The sequence below is a fragment of the Siphateles boraxobius genome, unplaced genomic scaffold (assembly GCF_051911475.1).
Source record: "Siphateles boraxobius isolate OS27281-9 unplaced genomic scaffold, OSU_SipBor_1 130, whole genome shotgun sequence".
Classification (NCBI taxonomy): Eukaryota; Metazoa; Chordata; class Actinopteri; order Cypriniformes; family Leuciscidae; genus Siphateles; species Siphateles boraxobius.
The window spans coordinates 10805001-10831195 of record NW_027508734.1 but is presented as its reverse complement, the minus strand read 5'-3'; the positions used below and the strand labels follow the sequence as shown (position 1 = coordinate 10831195).

Genomic DNA, 26195 nt, shown 5'->3' with positions numbered 1-26195 from the left:
AATTTCTTAGTGTAATATCTGTCTCTGTGTGTTTTCTCAGGTACATGACGGACGGGGGATTGAGTCTGTATACGCGGCGACTCAACCGGATGCCGGATGGAATGGCAATGGTACGGGAAAGTCTGCAGCGTAATGCCTCCACCGGCCAGGGAGACGCCGACAGGTACTTTATTCCTTTTTCTCTTTTATTCTTTACATTCACAAAATGCGGATTCACTTCTATATTTAAATGTCCTTGTCTTTCCCTGAAGGTACACTATGTAACTGTCAATACATCATCAATCCTTTTTCCACTTCCTTTTTTACACTGATTGATTCACTATGATAAGTCTATTATAATTGTTATATTTTAAGTATATTTTAGATCTAGCGGGATGGTTTCCACAGCAAATTGCGTACATACGTCACTCGCCAGGGGGTGACTCGTCATTTCCGTAAATAGAGAAAAGTGGCTCCAGCAACTTTGACACGTGTCTGGTGTAGAAATGGCAGAGGTTAGTTGTCACAACGAGCGACAAAGTTTGAAAGTCTCCTGGCGAAAAGAGAACGACAGAGCTCGTAATAAAACAAGTATCAACATCGACTTGGCTTTTCGGAGATGCAAAGAAACTGAGGGACTTGTAATATTTTAGAAAATTGTTGCTTTCTAACAGAGTTCATTGTAAAGCATTGTCTATTGTGAAGGGTCATTTTGGTTGTTGTAGCGCTGTGCTGGAATTGATTTTCAAGGAAGTACCGTGTCTATTAATGGGTAAAGCTAGTCAGTTTGAGGTCCTTTCCATCTAATAAGCCTAGTTGTGAATGTTCTATGAGCAGTGGATAACCATATTAATCCACATAGTCACACAGAGCCGAAGCACAACCAAAACGATTTTCTTCCGTAAAATGCATGCAGTTGTAGGGGTTTTTTTACCGCCAGAGGGCCACAAGTTGCATAGAGTACCTTTAAAGTTCCATGAAATGGAAGTTGAGAGTCTTTTCTCTCCTGTTGTGACATATATCTGAGTGAAACGGCTTCTCGAATAAGGCGGGTCTTGATTTCGTCTATGGGGAATTGTTATTGGTTTGCTATTGCTGTGATGTCATGAGTAACAGGTTGTCCTGCCCATGCACCAGTCATCATCAGAGAAGATTATTTTAAAAATGCATAATCATAATATTAGCTTCTGTAGAAAATCAGGTTTAACTGCTTTGTCTGAATCCAGTCCTATCACAGCTGCATTGGTTTTACAGGCTGCTCGAGGTCTATATTAAGTTCACTGGGGTAAATCCTTTGCTGGAGGTGGCTCTGGTTGTTGATGGCTGATGGCACGCTCCATTACAGAAAAGAAAAGAAAATAGGTCTTCTATTGAGTTGAGCCTTGCACACACCACTAGCTTCCAAAAGAAAGAAAACAACTGAAATGATGGCTTGTCACCACAACCCTCTTTGCTGCAGATCTATGTTGTAGTTTGTGGGTGTAACCCTGCAGAGTGGGTACAACTGCCCCCTTTTAAACTATGATATTTAATTAGCATGTGTATTTATATGTATTTGAGTCATTAGCTGGCAGAAAGACGGATGGGAGATGCCATTCATTCTGGTATTACGTCACCACATTTAGTTCTTCAGCTAGATGGGAAAGTAAGTTTTAGATTGTTGAAAATATTGGAAGATTGTGCTTTTTTTATTGCTCCCCTTTTTAAAATCATATCATGTGCACTTCCTAGAAATGGAGGTCTAATGCTTTCTGTGTGTGTTTTGTTGGATAAGTCTTTTCATTTTACTATCGAATATACTGCACATCCAGAGGCAATTCAGTTTGTGGTAACCAGCATTTAGCTGCTGCCCAAATTGCATGCTCATTTAGATGCAGCTGTTATACCATGTACATAATTTTGTTGAAAGCACATTAGCAAATCAAAATCATTGCTGCAATGAGTAAATGAAAATTATTATTGTTCACATGTTGAGTTTTTCAAAATACCTTAACAACTATATACCCTGGCAACCATGCATAACATATGTCGGTGAGTTCTGAACAAGCCTTTTTTTTTTTTGGTCTGAAAATGAATTAAAAATAACAAAATTTAGAAAAAAATCAGTTCCTATTAAAGTAAGGCACCTATACTTTTAGTATATATATATTTTTGTTTTACTTTTCTGGCAGGGTTTTTTTCTGTAGTTTATTTTTTTTGCAATACTTTTTTGTAGTACTTGTTTATATATATATATATATATATATATACATATATACATATACATAATATACATATACATAATATATATATATATATATATATATATATATATATATATATTAATATATATATATATATATATATATATATATAATTGTTTATATATATATATATATATATATATATATATATATATACACACACACACACACATCATGGCATAATTTAGTAATGTAAAATGACTGAACTTATTTGAATTCCCTTCTATGCACCAGAACAAAAGATCTTGTTTCTGTGTTGGGCCATTTGCATGGAGCATCAAGACTATTCAGAGACATCATCCTATTGTGTTACATATAATTGCATTTGACCATTTCACACTAAATTATTGTGTTCATTATTCAATATTTGGGAGGATACTGGGCAGCGTTTACCTTTAGGATTACCCCATATACATATAAATATCTGCATAAATATATTCTCTCTGTCTCCCTCAAACTCCACACATAAGAGGAAATGTACAGCATGATGATGAAATGATATAATATGGGTGTTTCTTGCACCATAAATAGCCTCCCTCTATTTTGGATGCTTCCCCTCCCTCTTTTCTGAGAACAAGTCCCCTCCACTGCGCTGAGGATGCTGTGGTTAACCTCCAGGCTCTAAACATCTACCACTGTCTCTGCTGCCCTGAAACTCATCCATCTCTCCCTCTCTCTTTGTTTCTTTCTTTCAGCCAGATCTATTTGTTATCTTCTCCCTTTTTGTTCCTTATTTCCACCACCCTTTTACCACACACCACATTAGTCCGTTTAGTCGTTTCCCTCAGTGCACATTAGATCATGGGAGCTTCTCTGTGAATTCAGTATCAGAAGTTGTTGTTTTTTCCCAATTTATGATATGGGGAAGTAAATGGGACAAAATTGTTAGATGTTAAAGCAAGCAGGTCATATGGCATTTCTTGCACGAAATTACTTTTTTACCGTTTGCGTTAGAGAGATACTGTACACAGGAATTTATGTTGATGACTTGATTCATTGTATTTAAATTGAACATGTATTACATTTTTGTAGCATTTTATTGTTTTTTCGTCACTTATGTTTATCAAGACATCATAATTTAGTATTTTCTTGATCATTGGTTAACAATATTTTATTATTTAAAACAAATGCATATTTAATAATTATATGACAACTTTATTATCCCCATTCTTCTCTGTTAATACACGCTTCTTGTAAAACCCCAGTAAAGGAATAGTTCAACCAAAAAATGAAAATTCCTTTACACGCGCTCATGTCATTCCAAACCTGTAAGACTTTTGTACCTCTTCAAAACCCAAGTGAGGATATTTTTAACTAAATCTGAGAGCTTTCTGTCCCTCCATTGACAGCTACACAACTACCACTTTGATGCTTCAAAAATGTCATTAAGAGACCATAAAACTAATCTATATGAATTGAAATAAAAGCCTAAATTCAATCTGTTCATCATATATTTGTGTCATATAGATTGTGTCTTTTCAGAAAATTTTTATTAAACCGTATGGATTCATATGGATTAGTTTTACGGTTTTCACCTCAACCAAAACAAATTGTGAAAATACACGAAAAATATCCTACATTTTTGACAAAGTATAGGCTACATTTATCTATTATTAGGCTACTATTATCTGCAACATGGGTTAGAAACATAGCTAACGTAAAAGTTACGAAGAAGGATCAGAAAATGAATTTCATCGGAAGATGGGCATGCTTTTAAATCTACACCTGCCATGTGAACATATAATAAAGCTAATTTGAAATATTAATATATACTTTAATAGTATATAAAGAATGCTAAATTAACTGTGGCATAGTGGTACATTGCTACCCCTGGTGTCACTGTGAGTAAAAGTCCTCTTTTCCAATAAATGGCCCTATATGGAAATAATAAATATTGCCATCAGTTAATCAAACAAGTAATTTCTCTCTTTTGTTTGTTGTATTCTTGGAGGAGACACTCACACCACATGATACTCCTCACGACGTGATGATATTATTTACAGCTCATATAATTAACTATGAATCATCACATTATTTTGTAGTTCACTAATGAGGGGGAAACATTTCACAAGTCCCTGGCGTCTCCTGTTTTAAATAACACTTCTTCTGGCAGGAGTGTAGATAAAAGGGAGAGAGATAACATGAGTGAGGCCCTGGGAATAACACAGCCGTGCTTCTCTGACACGTTTGAGTGTTTTAAGGTCAGAGTGACCCCGTTCTGACCTCTGGACAGGCATTCAAACGACAGAGAGCAGCCAAAACTGTAGTGTACACTTCTCAGACTGTGAGAAGATTGAAGTGTAGGAAAGAGAGAGACAGAGGTGGCTTATATTTGCCTGGGCAGGTGCAGTGTAGATCTCTGTACATGAGATCGTCTTGTGTGATGTTGTACAATCCATCAGTCTGATCTGTCCACAGCACACCTGTGCAGCCGGAAGACACCTGGGTATTTAGGGCCTCCAATCTCTCTCATCTGTGTGTGTGTGTGTGTGTGTGTGTGTGTGTGTGTGTGTGTGTGTGTGTGTGTGTGTGTGTGTGTGTGTGTGTGTGTGTGTGTGTGTGTGTGTGTGTGTGTGTGTGTGTGTGTGTGTGTGTGTGTGTGTGTTGATGTGGGTGTCCTGACTGGGGCCTCTGATATACACATGGTGATGAGCTGAGGGTTTTTTTTTTCTTCTTTTTTTTCTCAGATGCCAGGAGTTGAAAAATGTTCAACTTTGTGTAAATCACTGTCCCTTTTTACCCAGCCGTCCAATCGCAGTGGCTAAAAACGCTTTGGTGGACACAAGGCCTTAGAGACTTCTTTTAAAAATGCTACTGACTCCAAACTTTTGAACGGTAGTGTATTTATTAAAATACATTTAATGATAAGCTTCCACTTGCAAGAAACATTTTCTGATCTGGCCCTGAAAAAGAGAAATTCTTCCTTACCCAAATTTCCTCCTTGCCCGTGGGTCTGTCAAGATTTCTAGTACCTGAGAAAAACTTTGCTGTTCAGAATGAACACATGGCTTGGGAAATAAGGAATCTGGAGATTTAAGTTTAGGATTTGCAGCATTTAGAAAGCAGAGTAGCGAAGTGAAAGTGATGAGTGACTTTTATGCAATACTCAAACTGGATATATCAAGGTTTATTTGCATATTATCAGTTGTTTTTAGAAATAGTAAATAGAAATAGAGCTGGTAGTAATATACAGAGAACACGTCATCATTCCTTCTACTTATGTGCTGATAGAGAGATTGTACAAGATACATTTAACAGATGGATCTGTTCTTCTCAGTGTAAATTGATATGGTGTAACATAAACTCCACTTATGGGGATCTTCATCGCAGTAGTATTTCACATGTGTGTGTCGCCTGTTTATATGCATTAGTCTGCGCATTTTAAGTGTGACTACACATACACACACCACAGGTAACTGGATCAACATGATGATCATGCTTAAGCATTCAAAGCAGGCAGACCTCATGACCAGATACAGAGAAATGTTAAGCATCTCACATACAGAAATACACACGATTCCTTCAGGCCATGAGGGAAGCTCTGTTGCTAAGAAGAGTCGGGCAGATGTGTGTGTGTGTGTGTGTGTGTGTGTGTGTGTGTGTGTGTGTGTGTGTGTGTGTGTGTGTGTGTGTGTGTGTGTGTGTGTGTGTGTGTGTGTGTGTGTGTGTGTGTGAGAGAGAGAGAGAGAGAGAGAGATGGGGGGATGTGAGTGCTAAATTCAATACATATGTGTTTGTGTAGGTGCTGGCCTTGAAGTGTTTTTTGCTGGAGAAAGATAATCATAGAATCTTTGAACTGGCTCTTATTAATTTCTTGATCAAAATTGACTCTCTTAACTATAACTGTTTTGGTATTTTATATATATATATATATATATATATATATGTGTGTGTAAGTAATAGTTCTGTCATTACATTTAAATATTTTACATTTCCATTATTTGTATGGACTCACACTCATCTTGTCATTTCCAACATATTTTTTTGTGGTTTGTGACCTTGTTACTCTTTTCCATGCAGTGCAATTCAATTCGAAAAGCACCAAAAACAAATTCCACAGGCTATATTTCAAGTTTTCTATAGCTTTGACGTGAGCATATGTAATGTCAACGATGAGACATGAAAAACAATTATGGTCTCCATTCAGTGTTGCGGAAATTTATTTTTGAAAGTCATGCGGTACAATATTGTGTTACTCCCTAAAAAATCAACTAATTGTGTTACTTTTTGTGGAAAGTAATTCCTATTCTTCAGCAGTAGAAGATAGTTCAACAATAAAAACAAAACAAAAATGAAACAAATGTGATGTTTATCTAAAGTAATTTCTGCTTGTATGTTTGAATTACCTCATCGAAAGTCAGCAGCAAAGACATTGGTTAATCAATTGAGATTAAGTACATAATGTATATTTGTGTTATTTAACATTCAAATATTGAAGGTTTGTGAAATAATCTGAGTTTTCATTTTCACTGTTTTTATTCATTTTGAGGAATTCTAAATCTGTTTTAATGCAAATGAGATGGGTAAATGCCTGCTCACATTTAGTCTACAACTACAATAACAATGTTAATACAGCGAACACAACGCCTCTGCACTTTCTTCAACATGGGGATATCAGTCAATAAATCAGAAAACAAAGTAAATTGCAATACTTATTAGAAAAAGTAAAGCAGATATTTTTTGGTAATTTTAAAAGTAGTTCGTTACTTTACTAGTTACTTAAAAAGTAATCTGATTACAAACATGAACAAACCTGGTACAACACATCTAGAGGTGCCATTTCTGCATGTAGGAGAACATGAATGATTTCAGCAAATAAGGACTTAAATTCCAATCTGTTCCTCACATGGCTCTCTCATATGGATTGCTAATGCACAAGTCATGGAACGCGTGAATATTGAAAAGTGAATATTTAAATGAATCAGCGAATCAGTTCAAATGAACCGTCTTATTAAAACGGATTTGTTCAAATGAATTGGACCAACTCTAAATCAAAGTCTGATGGTAAAAAAGACCTTTATTTATGAAACAAATTGGTGAGATAGTGCATGTAAAAAGGGGGAAAAACGATAACCACAGACGAAAGAATAAAAAGCCTGTTTGACCTCTCATCGGTTTGTGGTCAGAGAGAGCTTTGTCATTCTCTTACCGCAGAGCTGAGCATGGAAAGGTCTGGAATGCCCCAAACTGTTTGGGACGTAACGGTCTTCTTAAAAGCCTGCCAGTTAACCTACTCCACCCCGCACACACACACACACACTCACACACACTCGCCTGGTTTAACCCCGACTCCCTCCTTCCCTGCACGTAAAAGTTAAAAACCGTATAATCAGTATCTTAATGTATATTTTAGTAGAGATTTTGCTCCACAAATACATTTCATGTATATATATAAATTATTATTTTTATTTTTTTACAGTATCTTTATTTTTATTGAGTTATTTTTATTCTAGCTTTTTATGCTATCTGTCAATATATTTTTGGTCTCTGGAAAAAATCATGGAAAACTGTATAAAATGTTTGTATAAAAATTATTATTATAATTATTATTATTAAAATAAATAAATGTTTAAATTTGGCATTACTGTTTCGTTTAAATATTAGTTGGAAATCAAGAGATTATGATATTCTATCTATCCATCCATCCATCCATCCATCCATCCAGAGAGTGCAACAACATACTTCCTTTTGTTATCCTTTTTCTCATTTTCTTGTTCTAAAAACGGCAAAGGGCAATTTGGGTAACTTGACTAGACCCAGACAGAACATGCAGCATTTGTATTTTAAATTTTTTTCATGGGAAAATCTGTAGTTCCCTTTCGTTGTCACTCCGAGTTACGTTGGATGACGACGAATGGGGTTTCGCTTAGAACGCCTATCGACTTCGAGTATTACAAAACGAGCCAATGGCAAAGAAATGCCATGGGTCTGCGGAATTTGCATAGCGTATCTCCGCCTTACCTCGTGGGTATAAAAGGAGGACGCCGGCAACAGGCAGATATGTTTTCGCTTCGGAGCCAAGAGTATTTCTTCACTCCACAGTCATCTCTGACTTCGCTCTACGAGACGAACTTCTCTCTCCGGTGTTGGTGTGACGACGATCTGCAGCGAGCTCACTGTGCCTGCTGATCTGTGCATTGGTCTGCCAGTGTGTGTGTGTGTCTCCCTGTGTGCTTCAACATCGCAGAGTTTTTTTCTCCTCTCATAAAAGAGCTTGCACGCGGCACGTCTTTTTAAAGACGGCTCGCCCGTGCATTTCTGGTTGCAGCGGACTGGTATCGGACTCTGATGGGCACGAGCGCTGTCTAGTGTGTTTGGGCTTTGATCATGCTTGAACAGCGCTCGTGGGTGACTCATGTTCTCGCTGGGAACGTGATCATCGCGTCATATATAGGTCGAGACTCGGTGAACTCGCAAGAGTGAGAGTCCCCTCATCCACCCCCTGATTTTCGGCTGGTGGCCAGGGTGACCTGAGGGTTACGGTCTGGATCAAGGCGCCGACTATGTGTCCGCGACCCCAGCCCCCCTCTTCAATGACGGTGCCCGCTAGTGAACTGCTGATTCCCGCGAGTCTACCCTCTGGTGGCCCGCGTGTTTCAGTTGAAGCTACAGAGGAAGATGCCATGTCTGTTGCAGCATCACTAGGTGGGTTTGAGTCTTCTGGAAGTGAGGGCTCGTCACAGCTGCCACCTTCCGGTGTGCATACGGCTGTGCCTGAGTCTGATCCGGAGATGACGACCATGCTTTACTGGGACGATGGGTTTTGGGTAAGGCCGCCGACCTTCGTCCACGGCAAACCCCAATACCTCTCTTCCCGGACGTGCATAATGAGATCTCGAAGTCCAAGAAGACCCCCTTGTCTTCTCGGGACCGCTCGCTGATCTCATCCGCCTTTCCTCCCCTCGATGGGGCCGCTGCCCATGGGTACACTGGGGTCCCCCCGGCTGAACGCTCTGTTGCGATGCTATGTGTCCTCAGAGTGCTTCTTCTCGGCGCAATCCTAAGCACCCGCCCGTGGCCTGTAGTTTTTCGTCTAGTTTTCGGGTGGTGATGGCGCAGTGGATAAGACACATGCCTTTGGTGTGAGAGACCCGGGTTCGAATCCACTGAGAGACACCAATGTGTCCCTGAGCAAGACACTTAACCCCTAATTGCTCCAGAGGCGTGCGACCTCTGACATACATAGCAATTGTAAGTCGCTTTGGATAAAAGCGTCAGCTAAATGAATAAATGTAAATGTAAATGTCTACGCTTGTGGCGAGATCCTATAGCGCCACGGGACTGGCAGCCGCCTCACTGCATGCCATGGTCATTCTGCTGGTCCACCTGACCCAGATGCTCATGGACCTGCACGAGGGCGGGACTGACCCAGGGCTCTTCACTGAGCTGCGCGCCGCCACTGACCTTGCTCTCTGAGCGACGAAAGTGGCCGTACGCTCCCTGGGTCAGGTGATGCTCACCATTCTGTGGCTGAACCTGTCTGATGTGCTGGATGTCGCGCGGACCCGTCTGTCCGACATTCACATATCCCAGGTCGGCCTCTTCGGCGGTGCGGTTGAGGGCTTGCCCAACAACTCTCAGCCGCCCATGAGCAGACTGAGGTTGATTCTGTCCCGACGGCCCCGCCGTCCGCTCAGATCCCTCGGTCTGCCCACCGCCGAAGGCGCCCTCCCGCGGCTCCCACCCCGCCCGTTCCCGGGCCGGCTCTGGGGGCCGCTGGCGGACTACACGCCGGGTTAAGCGGCGCTCGTGAGACGGGCTCCTCGGCGATGGAGCAGACTGAGGTTGATTCTGGCTCTGGAGGCCGCGGTCGGACGCCACAGTCCTCTCCAGCCCCGCAACCCGCTACACGCCGGGTTAAGCGGCGCTCTTGAGATGGGCTCCTCAGAGATGGGACTCAGTTCTTTCCAGGAGTTGGTAGCAGGACAACTCCTTTCCCCGGGGGAGGGCCGGGGAAGAATCCTTATTCTCCAAAGAGCTGACTCTCCCGTCTCTGAGCACAGAGTTCTCGGACGTCACAGAGCGCCGCCCACAAGCCGTGCTCTCCTCGTCCCCCTCTGTCCCAGAGGTGGTTGACACGGCGTGCCGTCCACGGACCGCTTCGCCCCTGTCCCCCTCTGTCGCCAGACCCCTGGCAGAGCCGTGCCGTCCACGTCTGGGCCAGTTACTCCGCTTCGCTGCCCCTCCGGGGGGACGCCTGTGGTTCGCATGATCCCGCTGGTTCAGTTCCTGGGAGCCTGGTTAGAGCTTCCCCGTCTGTCCCGCTGGGTCGCGCGGACCATCAGGCTCGGCTATGCGATTCAGTTCGCACGGTCTCTTCCCCGCTTGGGGTGTCCGCTCCACTTTTGTCGGTGGCTATGCCCCCATCAGGAGAGCAGAGATTGCCACCCTGCTGGCGAAGGGTGCAATCGAGACTGTCCCTCCAACCGAGATGAGGTCCGGCTTCTACAGCCCCTACTTCATTGTCCCCAAGAAAACCGGTGGGTTACGGCCAATCCTGGACTTGCGCGTGCTGAACCGCTCCCTTCACAGGATGCCGTTCAAGATGCTCAAACGCATTTTCGAATGCATACGGCCCAGGATTGGTTTGCAGCGATCGTCCTGAAGCACGCCTACTTCATGTCTCTATTCTCCTTGACACAGACCGTTCCTTCGGTTTTCTTTCAAGGGGCAGGCATCCAGTACGCGGTTTTCCCTTTCGGGCTAGCCCTGTCTCCTCGCATCTTCACGAAGGTCGTCGAGGCTGCCCTTGTTACTTTTCGGGAACACGGGGTTCACATCCTGAGTTATACCGACGACTGGCTGATCATAGCTCACTCTCGAGTTCAGGTTGCGAACAAAGGGACCTGGTGCTTCGGCACCTAGCTCGTCTGGGCCTTCGGGTCAACTGGGAGAAGAGCAAACTTTGCCCCGTGCAGAGGATCTCTTTTCTCGGTATGGATATCGACTCGGTCGCCATGTCCGCGCAGCTTACGAGCTAGCGCGCGCGCAGTCACTGCTGACTTGCCTGAGACAGTTCGAGGGCAAGAGTACGGTTCCACTGAAACTTTTTCAGAGGCTCCTGGGGCATATGGCTTCTGCAGCCGCGGCAACGCCGCTCGGATTGCTTCATATGAGACCGCTTCAGCTTTGGCTTCGCAACCGAGTCCCGAGGTGGGCATGGCAACACGGCACCCTCCGAGTAACAGTTACTCCGACCTGCCGTTAGACCTTCACCCCGTGGTCGAACCTCAGTTTTCTACGGGCCGGAGTGCCCCTGGAACGAGCTTCGCGGCATGTTGTTGTAACGACAGATGCCTCCTCCACGGGCTGGGGTGCCATGTGCAATGGACGTGCTGCCGCGGGCTCCTGGACAGGACCCCGTCGCCTCTGGCATTTCAATTGCCTCGAGTTGCTGGCCGTACGTCTTGCTTTGCGCCGCTTCCGGGCCGTGCTCAAGAACTGACACGTACTAGTCCGCTCAGACAATACCGCCACTGTAGCGTACATCAACCATCAAGGTGGTCTACGCTCCCGCCGTATGTCGCAACTCGCTCACCAGCTCCCCATATGGAGTCAGAAGCATCTGAGGTCGCTTCATGCCATTTATATCCCCGGAGCCCTGAACTGTGCAGCCTACGAGCTCTCACGGCTTTAGCCACTCCCTGGAGAATGGCGACTCCATCCCCAGTCGGTCCAGCTGATTTGGGACCAGTTCGGGGATGCACAGATAGATCTGTTTGCCTCCCACGACTCGACCCATTGCGCCCAGTTTTATTCCCTGACCGAGGGCACGCTCGGCACGGATGCTCTGGCGCACAGCTGGCCGCAGGGCCGCAAGTATGCGTTTCCCCCAGTGAGCCTTCTTGCGCAGACCTTGCGCAAGGTCAGGGAGGACGCGGAGCAGGTCATTCTGGTCGCGCCGTACTGGCCCGCCCGGACCTGGTTCTCCAAACTAGTACTCCTCGCGACAGCACCTCCCTGGCCGATCCCTCTGAGGAAGAACCTTCTTCCTCAGGGACGGGGCCACCTATGGCACCCTCGTCCCGATCTCTGCAACCTCCACGTGTGGCTCCTCGATGGGACGAGGCAGGTTTGAGCACCCTACCACCAGCGGTGGTGGCTACCATCACTTCCGCTAGGGCGTCGTCCACGTGACACGTCTATGCGTTGAAGTGGAACCTCTTCGTCAGCTGGTGCTCTTCTCACCGAGAAGACCCCCGGACATGCTCGATCAGCGTTGTGCTTTCCTTCCTTCAACAGGGGCTGGAGCGAAGGCTGTCTCCCTCCACCCTGAAGGTCTACGTTGCCGCTATTGCCACACACCATGACCTCATCGAAGGTAAGTCGGTGGGGAAGCACGACCTGGTTATCAGGTTCCTGAGAGGAGCGAGGAGGCTAAATCCGCCTCGCCCTCCTCTCGTTCCCTCTTCGGACCTCTCAGTGGTTCTAACTGCCCTGAAGAGTGCTCCATTTGAGCCCCTGCAATCAGTCGAGCTTAAATTCCTGTCTATGAAGACAGCGCTCCTGGTTGCACTGGCCTCCATCAAGAGGGTAGGGGACCTGCACGCATTCTCCGTTGACGAAGCGTGCCTGGAGTTCGGGCCGGCTTACTCTCACGTGATCCTGAGACCCCGGCCTGGATACGTTCCCAAGGTTCCTACCACTCACTTCCGGGACCAGGTGGTGAACCTGCAAGCGCTGCCCCTGGAGGAGGCAGACCCAGCCTAGCACTGCTCTGTCCAGTATGCGCTCTCCACACCTATGTAGACAGGACGCAGTGTTTCAGGACCTCAGACCAGCTCTTTGTCTGTTATGGTGGGAAGCTGAAGGGAAAGGCTCTCTCAAAGCAAAGGTTGTCTCACTGGATAGTGGACGCCATTGCTTTGGCATACCAGCAGCAAGGTCGACCGTGCCCCCTTGGTGTGACTGCCCACTCCACCCGGAGTGTGGCATCCTCTTGGGCTCTAGCGCATGGCGCCTCGCTAACAGACATCTGCAGAGCTGCAGGCTGGGCGACACCTTACACATTCGCCAGATTCTATAATCTCCGAGTGGAGCCAGTGTCCTCTCGTGTACTCGCTTCAACCAGCTAGTACCAGACCCGCTCAGGTGTCTTCGCTTGCTCGACATTCCACTCCACGGACTGGATACGTGCAATATTCTCCTCAGGTGAGCTTCCCCGAAAGCCCTGAGCTCCTCCAGCACTCCTGACGTCGGCGCCAGTGTCTATTGCCTGCGCGTCAGCTAGGTGCCTCCCGTGTGCATGGTCCCTCCTCTGAGCGACCTCCACATGTGTATTTCCACTGTAAGCCTCTTTGAGCATGTGTCTTTCCCTTGGCAAGCCACCTTGCCACCCCTGGGGTTGAAATATTCCACCTGCGGCTGGACACCCCAGTGTTCTCCATATGTCTCCTTCGGGTCATATGTGTATTCTCTAAGTCCCCCCCTCTGGGTTGGCAGTAATTGCATATTTCCCCTAAACTTCGGGATATGATCCCCAGTGTACCTTGGTATTCCTGTGCTAAATAGGAGTCCTTCGTCCGTGCCAGTCTCACGACAGGGATCTCAGATTTACGCAGGGCACTGGAAGACAGCTGAGAAGGTGGCGTGATTAGACTGGTAACCCCATTCGTCGTCATCCGACGTAACTCGGAGTGACAACGAAAGGGAACGTCTCGGTTACGTATGTAACCCTCGTTCCCTGAGTAGGGAACAGAGATGTTACGTCTTCCTGCCACTTTCCGCTGTACCGCGGGGATCGCCTGAGCTCAGTCATGGCTCCTCAGCGAAGAAACATATCTGCCTGTTGCCGGCGTCCTCCTTTTATACCCACGAGGTAAGGCGGAGATACGCTATGCAAATTCCGCAGACCCATGGCATTTCTTTGCCATTGGCTCGTTTTGTAATACTCGAAGTCGATAGGCGTTCTAAGCGAAACCCCATTCGTCGTCATCCGACGTAACGTCTCCGTTCCCTACTCAGGGAACGCGGGTTACATACGTAACCGAGACGATTTCTGTAGAATTAATTTAAATATGTTAAAAATATGGCTGCCAACTCATATTGGTACCTGAAAGCATAATAACACAATTATTTAGTAAAAAAAACTTGCAATGCGTGGGGGATACAGTGTGTGAATGATGGCTGTTGTGATTCTCAGTTCTACATTTTCTTTGATAACCATCAAGATGTGTGTGTGTGTGTGTGTGTGTGTGTGTGTGTGTGTGTGTGTGTGTGTGTGTGTGTGTGTGTGTGTGTGTGTGTGTGTGTGTGTGTGTGTGTGTGTGTGTGTGTGTGTGTGTGTGTGTGCTGAAGTAAGTGACGTCACCCTGCAGGTTTTAGTGGAGGTGCTGTTTAAGCAGGTCTGCTGGTTAGCCTGTGTGCTGCTGGACACAGTAATGGCAGGGTAGTGAGCCAGAGAGAAGCCCTCATTCAAGCTCACTAGAAAACGCTGATCTCTAATTAGCATCCTAGACCCAGTAGGGTGGTTCCTGCATGTGCATGTGTGTGTGTGAAAGCGAGAAAGAGTGTGTTTGTGTAAATGTGTGCGTTTTTTTGTCTTTTTGCCCTCCTTTATCACTGTCTCTTTGTCCTTCTCACGCTCTGTTTGTCTGTGTCCATGTGTGTGAATGTGAGTGAGTGTTTCTCTGGGTTCCCAATCCATTGCGAATCCAGCGATCTGCAGGGTTAAAACGTCCCTCTCAAGGATCAGATTACCAGAGAGAAACAGACAGAGAGAGAGAGTGACAGGAGGCAGAGGTTTCAGGGAATGCATGGATTATTGTGCAAGTTAAGAAAGGAGTGAGGAATAAATACAGCAAGAAGGAACTTTTTTATTAGTTTGAACATTTAAGATCATGAGGCATCTTTTCCCTGAAATCAATCTCCTTATTCCCTCCTCGGCTACCGGCAGTCACGGACATCGAGTCAGGTAGAGTGTGTTATGTGTGTATTATGTGTGAGATTTCAGGAAAAACAGTGTGTGTTCTTTAAAACCTGATTTACAAATCCTTTTTGCAGAGCAAAATGAGTTATAGATTTGTAGTTTGATCTTCCGAAAAAAGATCTTTAGGGTTTATAAGAGGCTGTGCGGGCATCTGTTAAGACTTATTCAAGGCAGATTTTGGTTTAAGGGATTTCTTTCAATTAAAGCCAGTCTATATGGGATCTATGGAGACATCAGTGCTGCTTTTTGAGACTTAAGATTTCTGTCTGCAGTCATGTCACAGAGAAAGTTTACATGATACAAGCATTTATTCTAAACTTTGATGCTGAAGTGTCAACATGTGTCTATGCAGCAAAAAGCGAGAAAAGGATAACGAAAGGAAGTATGTCGTTGCACTCTCATGATGGATGGATGGATGGATGGATGGATAGATACATAGATAGATAGATAGATAGATCATTGGCCACTTGTACCCTTGTGTGGCCTGTGTGTTTGAGCTAGTGTGTGTGTCTGTGTTTGTATTTTCTTTTGTTGTCATAGCACAAAAGTATATAACAAAAGAAAGTATGATAGATAGATAGATAGATAGATAGATAGATAGATAGATAGATAGATAGATAGATAGATCGATCATTGGTCACGTGTACCCTTGTGTGGCCTGTGTGTTTGAGCTAGTGTGTGTTTGTTTGTGTTTTCTTTTGTTGTCATAGTACGGTCTGAATGATGGTGGCCACCCGAGAGCGAGGGATGCTGTTAAACACAACGATCAGTTACTCTGGTTAGCCACTGTGACCCTCATCAGATCCAAAAATGTACAGTCATGTACAATATTAAAAGCCCATCATATAGTGTTGCCTTTATAGCTCTGATGTGGTTGAAAAATCACTCCTAATGCTGTTTTTTTCCCAGTCCAAAGATGTGTTTCCATGCTGATGAACAGAACTTAAGTTCTATAACATTCATATCTTTGGAAACAATGGCTCATATAATGTCTAAACCTTTTTTATCTCTCTTTCAGTTGGGATGACAGCAGTTCGGTCAGCAGTGGGATCAGTGATGCTATTGATACTGATGACATCAACACCAGCTCCTCCATAAGCTCTTATGCCAACACCCCCGGCGCGTCCCGTAAGGCCCTGAATGGAAAGGTATGACCCGCGCACATTTACACACACATACCATTACAGTATGCATTTATTTATGAATATTAACAGTACATATCTGTGCATGCACCTTTGCATAAAACCTGAAAGTTTTAGATCTTATAAGCACCAAACTGCCATTTTTCAGTTAATTAGTCAGCTCAACTCTGTAAAACTCGTACAGAAATGTAGTGTATAGAACATGTTGCATCTTGTGGCTTTGTTAGAGATGCAGCTGTACATTGATGTCAAAAGCATAAACTCTCGGTCCCAGTTGAAACTAGAAACATCAAAGATCAAGTTCATCAAGAAAAGAGTTATTTACTAAATTGCAATAGTATTTCATAGTATTAATTTTTACTGTATTTTTGACCAAATAAAGGCAGCCTTGATGAGCATAAGAGACTTTGTTCAAAAACATTATAGCCTCTTACCAATTTTTTTTTTTTTTTGTACAGTTTTTCTGTTGCTTTGGTGCATTTCTCACATCACTATTTACATTTGCACAACAGTTAATGCAGTTCTCAAAACAATTAGTACAAACTGCAAAACCTAGTTGGTAACCTGCAAAAGCGCGTCACTTGCTCAAAATGGATAGCTCATTCCTCAAAAGCAAGTATTCATGTCAATGAAAGTGTCAGTGTCATCAAGATGACAAGTCCTGACACCATTGTTTATGAACAAGATAGTCAAATGGCTTTGTCATGTTTTCATTATGAGAGTTTACTCTGTAAATGTCTTCCAATGCAAAAAAGTCTTTTGTCAAATCTTTGTGACACTACCTGAAAATTATCAAGACAGCACTATATACTATTTGCACAGCCATTTGGAAACTGCAGTAAAGTTACACATAACTGTATTTAGTGAGGTAACTGAGTACAAGACACTGAATATGTATGTTTCACATTTTTACTGCATATGCTCTTTGCAATTCTAATTTGTTCACAGCAATGTGCAAAAGAAAAAATACACCCTTATTTACAACAAACATAAACTCCCTTTGGGTAGAGCTGTGCACAACTGTAAACAATATTGCAGTACATATTGGAACTGAACATACAACATACATAGTACTGTAAATCATTCATGCACATCCAGACGTTCCTCTCTGTCTGGCCACATAGGTTCACCTGAGAGTAATTGTTCAATTTAGGAGACATTTTCAGAAAAGAAAAGAAAAAAGATTAAAAAAATTTGTAAAATTTGCTTGACAGAGTTTGACAACTAGTTCAACATTTGTGTATGTGATGACTCAAGCAATGAAATGAGGACTATTAGTTTTATATGGAATGACTATTCATCATTCACAATAACTGACATGACATAAGCAAATGATAATGTTATAAAACAGCAGAGAGTTGTATGAAAGCAATTGATGCATGTCCAAAAGCATGTAATGTAAAAACAGTTAGTTCAACCTCCACAACATTTTGTCATTTGTGCAAATCATAGTAGCAGTTTCTCATTCCTTCCAACACATGTGTTGGAAGGAATGAGAAACTGCTACTATGATTTGCACAAATGACAAAATGTTGTGGAGGTTGAACTAACTGTTGTGCAAATGTAAACACAGATGTGAGAAATGCACCAAAGTGACTGAGAAAAACTGTAATTACTTTTCAGCCATTTTTTATTTCTTAATCCCCCCCTCTATATAGCATTTATTTGTGATCCAACTACATCTTAAACACAAAGAGGTTGTTCTCCTGTGCTCTGTCTGTCCACCCCCTTTCTTTCTTCTAGTAACCCCCCTTCTTTTTCTGTTTACTTGAACCCAACTCTCACATTCCCCTGCTTAAGACCCTCATAAAGTGCTAAATAGGTGGAGTTGTGTCAATATTTAAGCCAAAGCAATTGACATGCCTCTTTGCAATAAAACAGTGGAACAAATAAGCGGTTTGTAACAAATAAGTAGTTAAGAGCAAATAAGTTTGACTTCAGGACTATAATTTCTCATTATATTGAAATGCTAAGTTTGGTAAGTGTGGGTGGAATAAAAACCACCAAATCTACTGGAAGTTGTGATGCATTTGTTGTTTTATAAACATTGTAATACATTTTGACGTAGAATTATACAGGTAATTATAAGGAAATATATTGATAACTGATAACTCAATTCTGAAATTTGGAGTCTAATTACCATATAATATTGATAAATTCATAATGTTGGGTATTGTTTTCCATATCCTCAGACAGACACAGAGAAGCATTCAGCAGGCGAACGCAACACTGCTTGGTCCAGTGATGAGGTCAAGAAGTCGGATGGGGGTTTGGATTGTGGCATCAAAATGGATGGAGGTCTGAAGTGGCGGAGGAACCCTTCAGATGTGTCGGAGGAGTCCGATAAGAGCAGCTCTGGACGGAAAACTGCACCCATCTCTCAGACCGGCTCTTGGAGGAGGGGCATGAGTGCACAGGTGGGCGTGACTGTACCCCGGACCAAAAGTTCAACCGGAACCACTGGAACCGGCGCCATTAAGACACAAGGGACAGGTAGGTGTTCTCCTTCCTAGAGCGTTCTGAAAATATTTCAGCTGTAACTGGTTAGTGGTGTTTTTTTAAAGCATGGAATTCAGAAAAGTTTGATTTGCGGCTTCACGATTTAATCAAATAAATATACCCACTGCTTGTTTCAGAGTGAATCGCAGAGCTGTGTTTTTTTTTTTTTTACATGATCCAGAGTTTTCAGTGTCTCTATTTACAATAAAATCTCCACATGAAGTCCATCCATTCATAAGGTCATGAGTTTGAAATTCTTGTAACATACATTTGGGAATGCAGCATGCACCAAACTTGTAATGAGAAGCGCTTATAACCGGCCTTAAAGTTGCTTTAAGGCCTTTCCGCCAAAATAAAAGCATGAGAGTTTAACTTTTGAAAATGAAGTACTGCAATTATCATTATATTACAGTTGTACTGTAAAATATCTTTTCTTAAATACTGTTTCTTTTATTTGCAGTGAAATATTACAATACCAATATTTCATATTTGTTTAATATTTGTATTTAGTAAGAATAATAATCATAGAAAATAATAGTTATTATTATTATTTTGTGTTATTTATATATAATAAAAAAGCTAGATTTTGCAGCCCTAAATAAAAGCATTCTTTTTTTAATCATTTTTTGTCAGCAATTTTTATCAGTCTGTATCAGTACATTATTCTTATTTTTTCTTATTTTTTATTTGTACTGAAATATTACAATTGTAATATTTCTAATTTTGTTTAATATTTTTATTTAGTAATTATATTAATCATAATATAAAATAATAATTATTATTATTATTATAGAGTCATATTGATATACAATTTAAAAAACAATTGCCAAATTGTGCTGCCCTTCAAACAAGCACACTGATCCTTTAATCGCAATTTGACCCCCCCCCCCCCCCCCCCAAATCATGCAGCCCTAGTTTAATTAAATACACAATGAAATCCCACACACAGTGTTGACATTATCTGCAAGTTTTGTGCATGATCAACTCTTCCAGCTGTAGCCTTCTTTTTTCCAATAGGTAAAACAGATGACGCTAAGGTCTCAGAAAAAGGCCGTATGTCTCCCTCTTCCAACATCATCCAGCATTCTTCCTCTGACGCCGGTCGAAGCAGCGGAGACGAAGCCAAGAAAACCCCAGCAGGTCGAGTCCCCACAAGCACATTCGGTTTCAAAAAACCCAACGGCGTCCACACTGTGGGAACCACCTCCAGCATCACACTGGTCACAGCGAGCGGCGCCACCATTACCAGCGGCTCCGCCACCCTGGGCAAGATTCCCAAATCCTCCGCACTTCTGGTTGGTGGGAGAGGGTCTTTAAAAGGGGCTGTGGATGGTTTACTGCCCCCTCAGGAGGATGGCTACCTGTCCCCCAGTGCTCGTTCAACACTGCAGTACCGTAGTCTTCCTCGACCGTCCCGCTCCGGAGCCGCGGCCCGCAACGGAAACCGATCGTCCACAAGCAGCATCGAGTCGAGCCTGAGTGCCCGAACGCCCGTCCTGACTACCATCGCAGCCAATAAGCCGAGAGATTCTGCTCCTAAAACCAACGGGCACGTAATCCATGCCAATCAGACGGACAAAGAGAAGGGCGTGACTTCAGAGATGGACAACCTGAGATCCAGTCCGATTGTTTCGGGAGGAGGGGCTGCTACTATTCCTCAGACAGCGAGGCAGGGGAACAAGTACAGTGAGGTCTCGTCCCCTACATTGCGAAGGTACAAATAGGGAGGGTGTTCACGGTTCAACATACCACACAGAATTACACCCTTATAAATCTGTTTTTTCAGTGGCGCTTCCTCAATGAATGGCTCTATTTATCTTCTCAGGGCCCACATACAGCACATAGCCAAACATGTGAAATAAGGAATGACTTTGTTTAACCTCCTCCAGTTCCATAGTTAGGGTCTTTCTGAAGCTGCTTTATGACAGTCATTGATCACGACTGTTTGGGGTGGCTCACGTTTTTTGCTGCTCATGTTATTGATTATTTTAATCTTTTCCCACTAATTTTAAGGATAGAAACATGCTTTTTTCTCTTCAGCTTCATGGGTTGAAAGGGACATAGTGAACATAAAGGTTGGAAATAATGAGAAGTATGGTTTTGCAAGTATCAATCATATTTAGTATACTTGCACATTGCTCATACTTCGGTGTTTATCTCCTGCATGTTTGTGTTATGGACTTGATCAGACTTCAGGATTTTTATTTTATGGATGATAAATAGAGGGGGAATTCCCATAGACTTACATTGAAGGAAATACCAAGCCATCAAGAGCCTAGAAAATGATAGACTCCGATACACAACACCATTCGTATTCATTGTATAAAAAAAGTATTTTGTTAATATACAGTCAAATCAAAAAATATTCAGACACCAGATATATAATGTTTATTTTATTTTCATTAATAGTATTTTTTTTACTAGTGGGTGCAGGACACTATAGTTCATTTATGTAAGTGAGGTTAGCAAAATAAAGTAAACTGTGACATATTACACCTAAAAAATCTTCATACAGTGGACTACCAGTAAAATCTATTAAAAAAATTGTGACCAAAAATTATTCAGACACTTATTCAGACACCTGACCATGTTTTCTTAAGTGTTTTTTTCTTTAATTGCTAATGCGACCTTTTTACACCACAGACTTAACAAAATTAAGCATTGCTTGGTCATTTATTGACCTAAATTGGTATTATCTAATTGTGTAATTAAATATTACAGCTCACAGCAATTCAACCTAATCCATTTGTGACAGTCTAACAGAAGGATGGCCAAAACCAGTGAAATATCAACTGATTTTGATAACATTTAATTTCCATTTTCTAAACTATAGCGAATAAACTGTGATAATGTGAGAAATGTTGAAGGTGTCAATCAATTTTGGCTTGACTGTAATTGCATTTCAATAAATTCTCTGTTTCTCTCAGACTGTTTGGAGGTAAGGCTGCCAAGCAAGCCCCAGTCACCACGGCAGAGAGCATGAAAAACTCGGTGGTCATCTCCAACCCCCACGCTACCCTTGGGCACACCCACTCCTCCGGCGGGCCCTTGGACTCCCCCTCCACAGTGCCAGGCAGTGGCAGCAGCAGTCCCCTGTATGGGGGTCGTGGCGCCAGCGTAGGGGGCAGCGAACAAGCTTCGAGCCCTGGTTCTGTGTACTCTACGGGCACAGGGACCTGGGGAACCACCGTCAGCAGCTCTTCGGCTCTCGGTTACCCCTCTGTGAGCAGCATGCACACCAGCAGCGAGTCCATTGACATGTCTTTAGGCAGTGGGCATCACCGTGAGGATGTTCACACGGCACTGATGAGAACGGGTAGTGCCAAGACGGGCATGTCAGAGAGGTGAGTCTGGAAGAGAGGAGGAAAAAACTTTTTTTATCTCTAATACTGGTCTGGAATATTGAAATATTGTGATGTATAATTCAGAATTAATAGTTTGGTAACACTTTAGTTTAGGTCCAGTTCTCACTATTAACTAGTTGCTTTTTAGCATGCATATTACTAGGATATTGGCTGTTTATTAGTTCTTATAAAGCACATATTAATGCCTTATTCTGCATGACGGTATTCTACATCCCTTATACAGCCCAATACTTAAACTCAACAACTACCTTACTAACTATTAATAAGCAGTAACCAGGAGTTTATTGAGGCAGAAGTCATAGTTAATAGTTAGTTAACTGAGAATTGGACCCTAAACTAAAATGTGACCTATAGTTCTAATCTGAATTATGTTTGATTTTGAATTTAAATGTCACATTTGCACTGCAATGGGGGGTAACCACAAATAGATGTGGGTATGACTATGAATCTTCTAAATTATTATTTCCTGGTTGTACGGAATCTTGGAGTCACTCCTGAACTCACATTGGCATAGTAATGGCAATAGAAGAAGAGACATGACTGCAGTGTGTGTGTGGTCTTCGAGAATCAGAATTCTAAATCGGAATGCGAATCCAAATTAGAATTCTGTTTTTGATTCACATTCTGATTTGGAATTACTATTCAGTTCATATTTTCTATTCAGTTTGTTGAAACATCACACATTTCAGTGGTTCCAACTGGATATATGAGGTTATATATATGTGTGTGATTTTCTGACCTCTGGGAAAAGTCTGAATTCATAATGAAAACCAGTAAAAGTATTTCAATTCTGGTCACACTAATTTATTTAATTGTTGTACTTATAATTTGCTGAATTAAGGTAAATAATAATTTAGTTATAAAAAAATATTCTGAATATCCACATACACACTACAGAGTTTTAGGAGTGACAACCGCATTTGAATACTGTGAATCCTCTAAATTTTCGGTATATGTAAATTTTAGGGATACAGGAGTCAGTCATGAAATTTGATTTGATTGACATAGAGATAACTGTAGAAAAAGAGGCGTGACAACTGTATTTGGCAGCAGTGTGAGCATAATCCACTGAACCCGAATCCAAATCAGAGTTCTGATTTCAATTCAGATTCTGATTCAGTTCATACTAAGTTAGTTGGTGTTTGTTGAAAAACCCAGATCATGGATAAACTTTAGGATTTCAAATTTAAATTAAACAAGCATTGTTCTATCAAAGTGCTCAGAAAAACCTAAAGGAATAGTTCACTTAAAAATGAAAATTCTGTTATAATTAACTCACCCTCAGGTTGTTTCAAACCTGTATGAATTTCTTTCTTCTGCGGAACACAAAGGAATATATTTAACCCGGACATTTGATGGACCCCATTGACTTACAAAGTAGGAAAAAAATTATATGGAAGTCAATGGGGTTCATCAACGGTTTGGTTACCGACATCCTTCAGAATATCCTCATTTGTGTTCAGCAGAAGAAAGAAGAAAACAAGTTGAGGGTTAGTAAATGATAACAGAATTTTTAATTTTTAAGCGAACTATTCCTTTAACACTTTTTAAAAACAAGTTGTGAAACTGCAGTGTGGAAGCCTCTTTGGGTGTCTCTAATTCTGTATTCATCTCTTCTCCAATGATCTTTTTCTCTATCAACCCTCTCCTCTCCCTCTACATTCCCCAAGTCCCCTCTCCTCTCCCTCTGCGAGTCCTAAATTCAGCCGTAACACATTGCCACGGAAGCAAGACAGGTAAAATGTCCCGTAGCTTCTGGGTCCACTTCTGCTGCTTTTTAATACTGACATGGCTTTGTGTCTTTGTGTTTGCGTAATTTTATACAGTAGATTTAAAGACTCGTTAAAAATCTAAATTGGGGTTTAGTTCTTACTTTTGAGGCCATCTATGCCAAGTGAGGTCACTGTAATTTTGCCAAGTAAGACATGTCCCTGGATCAACATTTTTTCTTGATCCTGAAACAACATTATTTTCCGTAAATTTAGTCCTAACCCTAACCCTACACTGTAAAAAGTTTCTAACCTCCCCATCTGAAAAATTTAGATGTGAGCAGTCACTAGAAAATTTTAAGTTGGGGAGGTTAGACATTTTTTACATTGTACCCATAAGTTATCCCTAAAATCAGAGGGAAATGATAGGTGAATAACACTGATGTAGAAGCATCTAACCCTAGTTGTAATCCTAAACTTGACATAAACTGTAAACTTGTCCCTCAGCTCTGATTTAGACCACTTCTATTCTTTATTGCTAACACAGTATAACAAAAAGTGTTTATGAAAAACATGCATTTTAAGCGCACTCTTAACAGTTTGTCATAACTGCTGGCAATTGTCACTCTAGCCACGCCTAGTGGTGAAATCCATAACTTTGCTCAATCAAAGCCAGAGCTTTCATTACAAATATGATTTGTTTGCCTTAAAATTAATGTGACCGCACAGTCAAGATTAGTTTTTAATTTAAATTCTAGATTAATCAAAGGACAGATCAAAGGATGATCCCCTTTAATAGTGCAATTATAATTGAATTAAGCCTTATTATCTGTCTGGAAAACCATCCCTCATGATTAAGTTCCTCTCCTCCCTCGCTGATTCATTTTATCCGTCTCTCAGCGATTCCTGCAGTGATAGAAGCACGCTTCCCAAGAGGGGACTCAAGTACAGGTGCATTGTGGGAATATGCAGATCTTACTCCAATGACACTCACGCTCTCTTTCTTTCTGTTCTCTGATCTCTCGCACTTGCTTCCATGTTTTAATATGCAGTGTGGCCTAAGTTTTATTTTTGAGCACTGTTTTCTGTTGCAGTTTTGGTGTGAGCGCATGGCACTTGTCACTTGTACAGAGTTCGTGTCACATAATGTACCTACTGTATGTGAATTAGCAGCTTGTTTGCTCAAAAAATACTGTCCACAGTTTTATTACTTTATTTGTCTGCAAAGTTGTAGCACAATTTTTATTCGTAATTCCATTTACACTTATGTTTTTGCAATTTACTGGTGAATTCTGAATGATTTTTTTTAATTAAAACATTAATGTTTTATTTAATGGTCATAATGTAATTTATGAACATTGTATTTATTTATTTTGTGTGAATGCAAAGTATATATTACACCTTAATGTTAGTTTATTGATATCCTAAAAAGTAAAATATATTTTCATATACACTACCGTTCAAAAGTTACCTATGTTTGTACCAAGGCTGCAATTTTTTGGTTAAAAAAAATGCAGTAAAACAGTAATATTTTGAATATTATTACAATTTAAAATAGCTTTTTATTTCTGTGATGGCAAAGCTGAATTTTCTCCAGTCTTCAGTGTCACATGATCCTTCAGAAATCAATGCTTAATAATTTTTTTCAGTATTCTGAATGATTGAATAGAAACTACTGTAAGTTAAAAATCATTTTTTTGAAACATAAATCCTTTGTAACATTATAAATGTCTTTACTGTCACTATTGATCAATTTAATACATCCTTGCTGAATATATAACTAATTATTTAATTCATTAAAACTTTTGGACAGTAGTGTATTATGGCATAATATTTAAAATGCAATACTATACAATTATAAATATAAAATGACCTTATATATACTAAAGTATCTTTGTTTCCTCTTGCATTGGTCAGGTTTCAGATCACAGTATTTGTAATAGTGACATTTGAATGCTGGTATCTGATTGGATGATGCTCTTGTTGCAGGTACGCCCCTTCACCACAGCTGCGTCAGGAAGAGGCGCGTGATTGGCTGCGCTCACATTCGGCTGGTGGATTGCAGGAATCAGCCAGTAACTCTCCCTTCTCCACCGGTTCCAGCTTGACGTCCCCCTCTGGAACAAGATTTAACTTTGCTCAACTTGGTAAAATGCATATACTATTAATGAATATATAATACTTGATATAACATTTTATGTCCGTAGTCTGTCAAGATAATTTGTCTTAATATTTTTGAAATGCACTGTATACATGTGTGCCAGTATATCAAAAATAATAATACAAAAATAGACTTTACCTAAGTGTGCACTTTACTATTATTATTTGAC

The 26195-nt window shown here is 41.8% G+C and overlaps 1 protein-coding gene across 7 annotated transcripts in view; it reads left to right on the top strand.

The window, feature by feature from the left end:
* The window catches only part of nav2a (neuron navigator 2a), a 238027-nt gene that overhangs the window by 190929 nt on the left and 20903 nt on the right, over positions 1-26195 (top strand). For 3 of the 7 annotated variants that reach the window (XM_077227968.1, XM_077227972.1, XM_077227971.1), the window contains 8 exons: positions 41-163; positions 16169-16298; positions 18485-18785; positions 19809-20505; positions 21719-22135; positions 23827-23892; positions 24766-24816; positions 25855-26012. In XM_077227968.1, coding sequence (XP_077084083.1) covers positions 41-163; positions 16169-16298; positions 18485-18785; positions 19809-20505; positions 21719-22135; positions 23827-23892; positions 24766-24816; positions 25855-26012 — 1943 coding nt within the window. The remainder of the gene's footprint in view (positions 1-40; positions 164-16168; positions 16299-18484; positions 18786-19808; positions 20506-21718; positions 22136-23826; positions 23893-24765; positions 24817-25854; positions 26013-26195) is intronic. The other 4 variants (XM_077227970.1, XM_077227973.1, XM_077227975.1 and 1 more) reach the window with 3 other exon arrangements.